Source organism: Chrysochloris asiatica, unplaced genomic scaffold, assembly GCF_000296735.1.
Source record: "Chrysochloris asiatica unplaced genomic scaffold, ChrAsi1.0 scaffold00126, whole genome shotgun sequence".
Taxonomy (NCBI): Eukaryota; Metazoa; Chordata; class Mammalia; order Afrosoricida; family Chrysochloridae; genus Chrysochloris; species Chrysochloris asiatica.
Window position 1 is genome coordinate 8,291,473 of NW_006408644.1, and position 8,027 is coordinate 8,299,499.

An 8,027-nucleotide genomic window follows, 5' to 3' on the forward strand; every position below is an offset into this window, starting at 1 on the left:
TAATGAAACAAGTTATATGAATTGTTGAATGTGAAACTGATGATGTGCCCTGTAAACTTTCACTCAATCCACAATAAAAACCTTAAATTAAAAAAAAAAAAAATCCTATGGAGTACAAAGAGTAAAAATCCTATGGAATCTCCATAAATTAGAGTTGACTCAAGGGTAACGGGTAATGGTAAATTACCCTGGTCTTGTGGGAAATTTACCATTACCAGTAAATTATGGAATGGTATCTCTTTCTTAAGAGCCCCACACTAAGCCTAACCTCATAACAAACTGTAGGCTCTTTAAAATTGTTACCCCTAAAGACAGAGCATACCCGTTCTTTGTAGTTGCTGAACCCACACTTATCCCACATCATCCTCTTTTCCTTTTGCACACTCTTTTGTGACTTTAAGTGTATTAATACAGTTGTTCAAGTTAGAAATCTGGCATACATACTAAACACTTTCTATCCCTTCAACACTCAGTAAAAATCCATCACCAAGTCCCATTAATTCTCTTTAAAATATATTCTCATATATGAATGTTCACAGCAGCATTATTCATAATAGCTAAAAAGTGGAAACTGGTGGATTAATAAAAGAAATGTGATCTATTTCAGAATGTGCCCTTTGGTTGTTTAAATGATTATATATTCATGAGTGTTTTTGTGTACATGAAAAAAAAAACCCAAAGAGGGAATAGAAGCAAATGCTGTTGAATAATGATGTACGGAAGGGAATGTAATCATTGCAATGAAATGACAGTATAAAACTGATGTTATCCCACATAAACTATTACTCAAGTCACAATAAAAACTTAAAAAAAAAAAAGAATTGTGATATATTCATACAATGAATATATATATATATATATACATATAGTTGACTATTCAACAAAAGGAATACTGTTAATTTTTTTTTTACTTTGGTTAAAAATATATATTGTTTCCATTACTGCTGCCATTGCCTTCGTCCTAGTTATCACCATATCTTATTAGACTACCACGGCTTTGGCCTCCCTACTCCTATTCCTGCCAACCCACAACCTACAATCTAGTCTCTGAATAATTATCATCCATCTTTTAAAAGTTCAAATGGGACTATCCTACTCAAAACTCTTTAAATACAATCGGAAGCCCATAAAGAGCTTTAAGCAGGGAGTCACATTTAAACATTTAAAAGATGACTGATAATTATTTAGAGGCTAAATTGTAGGGGGTGGGTGGGCAGGAGTAGAAGCAGGGAGTCTAATAATAGATGGTGATAACTTAGACAAAGGTGAAGGCAGCAACAATGGAAAGAATATGTATTTTTATATTTATATAAAAATAAAAACTTTTTAACGGCTGTATTGCAATATAATTCACACACCATGCAATTCATCCATTTAAAATGTACAACTTAGTAGGGTTTTTGTGTATTTACAGAACTGTGCAACTATAACCACAATTCATTTCAGAAACCCCATACACTTTAGCTATCGCTTCCCCATCCTCCATCCTCACCAGCCCTAAGCAACTACTATTCTACTTGTCTATGTTGTCTAGTCTGCATATCTCAAAAGAATAGGCAACAGACACTAGTAGAGAGTAGATTAGTAGTGGGTTTGAACCATCAACCCTTTGGTTCATAGTCCAGTGCTTATCCTACAGCACCACACCAGGAGTCCTTAAACACTCTGTTGTTGTTTTAAGTGCCATCAAGTCAGTTCCAACTCATGGCAACCCTATATAGTGTGTCCAAGGAGCTTCTGGCAGGTTTGAACTGCTGACCTTGTGGTCCATAGTCCAGTGTTGATCCTGCAGCACCACACCAAGAGACCTTAAACACTCTGGAGGTCCTCAGAGGGGCCAACTTCTTTCCAATGTGGAGCCTTGCATATGGCTTCCTATTGCATTTAAGGACTCCTGGTGTGATGCTGTAAGGTAAGTATTGGACTGCGAACCAAAGATTGGTGGTTCAAAACCACCAGTTGCTTCTTGGAAACCCTATACAGGGTCGCTATGAGTCAGAATTGATTCAACAATGTTTAACACCAACAATAATTGCATTTAAAACTAATCTCCATCCTCCTTATCATTGCCTGCTGCTGTTACTAAGTGTTGTCGAGTCGCTTTCGACTCATAGTGACCTTGTACAGGGTTTCTGAGGAGCGGCTGGTGAGCTTGAACCGCCAACCTGTGATTCAAACCAACTTTGCAGTCTAGGGCATTAACCCACAGCACCACACCAGGACCTACATGGCCTACAGGGAACCATAAAATCTGCTCCCTGCCTACTTTGACTTACCTTAAGACACTGTCTTTGTAGTTTTAAATACTTTGCTGTTGTTTTGTTAAGTGCTGTCAGTTTCAATTCATAGTAACCCTGTATGGAGTTTCTGAGTCGCTGAACAGTGGGTTTGAAGAGCCGACTTTGTGGTTAGCAGGAATTCTTTAAACACTGCTGCTGTTTGTTAAGTGCTGTCAAGTCGGTTCCCACTTATAGCGACCCTATGTAGGGTTTCCAAGGAGCAACTGGTGTGTTTGAATTGTCGACCTTATGGTTAGCAGCCCAGTACCAATTCTGATAGCCCCACACCAGGACTCAAATATTCTAAAGGTCCTAAACGTTCTTTCCAATGTGGAGCCTGAGAGGTCCTTTATCCCCGTTTATCTAGACTTATCCTTCAGATTTCTACTTAAATATCAGTTCCTCAGAGATTTCTATCATGGTCCTCCCTATATAAGACGGGACTCTCTCTCTCTTTTTTTTTTTCCTTCTTCACAATATTTGTATGATATCTGCATGAAATTTCTTAACCTCTGCTAGACTGTTGTCTCCATGAGGATGAGTATTGTTATTTGCCTTATTCAACTCTGTATACTCAGTGCTTTTCACTTAATTTTTATGCAACTGGATTCTAAACTCATAGCAGCCCTATTGGATAGAACAGAACTCTTGAATAGAGTTTCCTAGGTTGTAATCTTTGTGGCTGAAAATTGTTAGGTCTTTACTCCTTCAGAGAAACTGGTGGGTTTAAGCAGGTGAGGCATAACCTTTATACCAAAAAATAAAACAAAACAAATCCACTACCATCAAGTCAATTCCAATTTATATAACCTTATATAGAGTTTCTGACACTATAAATCTTTATGGGAGTAGACAGCCTCATCTTTATCCCACAGAGCAGCTAGTGGGTTTGAACTGCTGACCCTGTGGTTAGCAGCCCAAGGCGTACCACACAATGCCACCAGGGATCCTTATTAACACTTAATAGACATGCAATATTTTTAGAATTAGTGAATTTTCACAAAGGCTTTATTCCTGCTATCCTCCTTTTAGACAATTTGGCCACTACTATAGGAGTCTTGGAGTCCTGGTGTGGCGCTGTGGGCTAATGCATCAGACAGTAAAGTCGTTTGAAATGCAAGGTCAGTGGTTCAAGCTCACCAGCTGCTCCTTGGAAACCCTATACAGGGTCGCTATGGGTTGGAATCAACTCGACGGCAATTAACAACAACAACACACGAGTTCTGGTAGTGGCCAAATCTTCTAAAAAGAGAATAGCAGGAATAACGCCTTTGTGAAAATTCACTAATTCTACAAATATTGTCTATTAAGTGTTAATAAGGATTCCTGGTGGCATTGTGTTGTAGGCCTTGGGCTGCTCCAACCACAGGGTCAGTAGTTCAAACCCACTAGCTGCTCTGTGGGATAAAGATGAGGCTGTCTATTCCCACTACTATAGGAGTCCTGGAGTCCTGGTGTGGTGCTGTGGGCTGGCTAATGCATCAGATTGTAAAGTCATTTGAACTGCAAGGTCAGCGGTTCAAGCTCACCAGCTGCTCCTCAGGAACCCTATACAGGGTCACTACGGGTCAGAATCGACTTGATGGCACTTAACAACAACAACATAAGAGTCCTAGTGTGGTACTGTGGGTTAATGCACAGGGCTTCAAGGTCAGTTTGAACCACAAGGTTGGCAGTTAGAATTCATTAGATGCTCCTCAGAAACCCTATACAGGGTTACTATGAGTTGAAACCAACTTGACGGCACTTAACAATATAGGAGTTCTGGTATAGAGTTTTAAAATAAGCACTGGACTGCTAACCACAAGATCAGTGGCTCAAACTCATCAGCTGCTCCTCAGAAACCCTATACAGGGTCGTTATGAGTCAGAACTGAGTCAACAGCACTTAACAATTCCTGTCCAATTTAGTAAGACGGACAGTCAGAAATGAAATTGGGGGTAGGGTTGTTGTTAAATGTCATCGAGTCAATTCTGACCTGTAGTGACCCTGTTTTCCAAGGAGCAGCTGGTGAGCTTAAACCATCGACCTTGCAGTTCAAATGACTTTGCAATTTGACGCATTAGCCCACAGCGCCACCCAAGGACTACTGGTAGAGGGTAGGGTTGTTGTTGTTGTTATGTGCCGTGGAGTCGGTTCCAACTCATAGCGACCCTGTACAGGGTTTCCGAGGCTGTAAATCTTTATGGGAGCAGAAAGCCTCATCTTTCTCCCAAGGAACAGCTGGCAGTTTCGAACTGCTGACCTTGTGGTTCACAGTCCGATTCGTAACCACTACATAGGGTAGAAGGGTTGTATGTATCAAATGATTTTAGGTTGTTTTAAAAACATATTTCTCACCTCCTCAATTTTTTCGCTTTCTTGTATTTTAAGCTGCTTCAGCCCAGACTGTAAATAACTCTGAAAAACAAATTGTATAGGTGATGAATACTGAGTCTAAAAAGGAGAGAACCAAAAGAAACCAAGAGTTCGGCAAATATTTTTCTAAGCAGGAAAACTGTGGGTCATAACCAAAGAGCACTCTTTTAAAAAATAAAAAATAAGTTAGAGTATAAAAGTTGTATCCTCAACCATAGCTCCATCCTATTTGATTTTACACACCCTACAATGTGGTGTATTATTAATTTTTGTAATTCCCTAAAATAAGTTAATAGAAAGCCTTCATGTGACCTTTTCCTAGTTTAGCCCAAGTATTTTGGCTATGGTGACCTATTAAAAGAGTTGGTTTAGAATTTGATGCTGGATCCTCTATTTCCCACTGCTAAAAACTAAAATAAATCCATTGCTGCTGAGTTGATTCTGACTCATAGCAACCCTACAGGACAGAGTAGAACTGCCCCATAGGGTTTCCAAGGCTGTAACTTTTAGAGAAGCAGACTGCCACATTTTTCTCCTATGGAGCTGCTGGTGTGTTTAAGTCACTGACCTTTTGGTTAGCAGCAGAGTGCTTAACCAGTGTGCCACCATGGCTAGGGCAGAATCTTGTTATTCCTAACTGTTACTGTATGCAACAACAATGGTCACAATAATACCATATATCTTTATCTTTCAAAGTATATTAACATATACTTACTTCACTTGGTTATTCTAACGGGCAAGTTCTGAGTAAAAAACCACAGAACTACAGACAAGGAATTCTCCAGATGCTTTAGAACTTCCCTTGTTATAAAAAGCGAAACAAGCATGGACTAAACATATATTTTCCTTTAGCTGACATTTTAAAACATGTATTGATAAAAATAAAGCAAGTTCAAACATGCATGATAAAATTTTAAAAATGAATTTTGCAGTCCATTGCTTAATGCCACAGTGCCATATTTTATTGTTGTTGTTAAGTGCCGTCGAGTAGGAACCAACTCTATGGCACTTAACAACAACAACAAAAGGTTGTTTAGGGTCACAAATGAACAAGATGCTGCATAGAGATGACATAAGTGGAAATAAAAGATGGACTTTTGAAAGATATCAGAATTTCTTTGCATTAACAACTTACCTTGAGTGTCAAGTTTTCCACTTTCTTGATAAGATTCTCCTTTCTTTTTACTTTGTTCTGAATTTCTTTGACCTTCTTCTCCATGCAATAAATCTGCTTCTGAATTTTCTTGACTAACAGAGATAGAAACTTTATGTATCTAATTATAGCCTAAAATAGTAAACCTAGACCCAAATCAACTAAAACTTCACCACACATCTGAGCAGTAACTTCTTAAGTTTAACCCTGCATCCAATGTGTGTTTAGAATTAACACCCAACCTGTGCCCATCCCTTTACTTTTTGCTCTGACTTACCCATTGAAGTGGTCCCTTCCTTTGCCTTGTAACAGCCTAATTTAGCGAACTTGACTTGCAGCTCCCTTTCCAGAGCCTCTTCAGGATCATCTTCAGCCTTCTCATCCTCTTTGTCTTCCTCCTCTTTGTCATCCTTCTCTACCTGAACATAATCAGGCTCTGTCTCCTTCTCAGCCTCATGATCACGGCTACTGCTAGAATCAGTTAACCTCTCCCGAAGAATATCATATTCTATTGATTTCAAATAAGAGGAAGATGAAACTCTTCTGAATAATACTTTTTACAATATTTTCCACTTCAGCAAGAATTATATTTCTTAACCAGTCAATTTTATAAATCATTTTTTCTTACAGGAGGATGATTCCCTTCATACACACACACACACACACACACACACACACACACACACACACGAGGAATAGAAAGCACTGCAACATTCAGAACCCAAGGGCCCACAGTGGTTTAGAATCCAGGGATGGACAATACATGAAAACACACCAATCTGAAACCCCTAAGCACTGAAGGAAGGAAAACAAAAGACATACTTTTTCTATGGTTGGCCTGTGAATTCATGGAGAATGATCTTATTCATAGTCAATACATGCTCTCTCTAAAGCTCTTGCTTTGCTTTTAATAAAATACCTGGTGAGAGCTGGTCCTGCTGGTGGCAAATCATTTTGGAGGCAAAATCAAAACTTGGAATGGTGCCTTGGCATTCTATTTCCTTGGTTTCATCGTCAGCAATGACTTCCCATCCTGAAAGAAGGAGGGAGTTAAAGAAAAAAGCAGACAAAAAGGAGAAGGCAGAGTTGAAAGAAAAAGGCGATGTTCTCCAACTTGAGGCCATTTGTATCTGCATTTGTGGTTTGGAGAAGTGCCTTATATTGAATTACACAGCTCAATAAATTTTCAACATAGGAATTTACTGTTCCTAACTAGCAAGTAGCACTTCCAAAACTCTTAAGTTCTATACATCAAAATGGCACACAAATATCAAAAGTGAGGGCTTGTCAACAAATGCATATGGATTGGAACAGACTGCACAGAAAACATTTGGTATAAAAGGATACGGGCACTGACAGCTTCAGCGTCTGAACACAGCAGTCTCTTCACTTCCTTTTCCACATCTGAAGAGTCAATGTACTAAAACAAAGCGGGAGAAAAGACCAGCAATATCACTAAAACCCTGCATTCTTCAGAAGTGCCCCTCTTCCTACTACGAATGAATTCAAACTATGAGGTCTCTTTAGATGCCCGTTCAACCAAATTTCTATTTTACTTTGAGCTATTTATGAAGGAATCTTTGATCAGGGTCTGAATTTTTGTACATTAAATTATTTTCCAATCAAAGAAACTGCTTGAAACATTTAATCTTTTCAAGTCTCAGTTATTAATTATTTGCCCTGACTCATATTGACAAAGAACTATTAATTATTGGTTTATAGACCCCAATTCCCAGATTTCATTTCCCCACATCTTTATTATTAGAAATGTTCTACAAAAACTGGGTCTTAGCTTCATGTTCTTCCTTGAGTTCAGTTTTAGACAATTCTCCACAATAACCAAGTCACCATGCCATGAATAGAAACTCTGAGGAAGAATAAGCAATAGCAAACAACTGCTAGTAAAGTTAATCCTGACATCTAAGAAATGGTTTTTACAATAAATATCATTTAAAAGGCAGATTAGAATACATAGGGTCAATTGGCTAAATTGTACCTTTTCCCCCAGGATTTAATCAGACAAACAACAAAGTCACTTTTCAATGAATAAAATTATATGTATGTGTGTATGGGAGGGGGTAAAAGGAGAGGAAGAAGGCGTGAAAATCACTTTTGTGATGTCTGTGATTCGTTTGAAACCAACAAATTATGAATTAAAACATTCTAAGGAGCTCTGGTAGCGTAGTGGTTACGAATCGGGCTGCGAACCTTAAGGTCAGCGGTTCGAAACTACCAGC

At 38.6% G+C, this 8,027-nt stretch overlaps 1 protein-coding gene across 1 annotated transcript in view; it reads right to left on the bottom strand.

Moving 5' to 3' along the window:
* Positions 1-8,027, bottom strand: part of TAF7L (TAF7-like RNA polymerase II, TATA box binding protein (TBP)-associated factor, 50kDa) — a 37,759-nt gene that overhangs the window by 8,973 nt on the left and 20,759 nt on the right. Inside the window, exons 8-12 of the mRNA XM_006869115.1 lie at positions 7,138-7,210; positions 6,710-6,823; positions 6,068-6,298; positions 5,773-5,885; positions 4,620-4,679 (exon numbers count right to left, since the gene is read on the bottom strand). Coding sequence (XP_006869177.1) covers positions 4,620-4,679; positions 5,773-5,885; positions 6,068-6,298; positions 6,710-6,823; positions 7,138-7,210 — 591 coding nt within the window. The remainder of the gene's footprint in view (positions 1-4,619; positions 4,680-5,772; positions 5,886-6,067; positions 6,299-6,709; positions 6,824-7,137; positions 7,211-8,027) is intronic.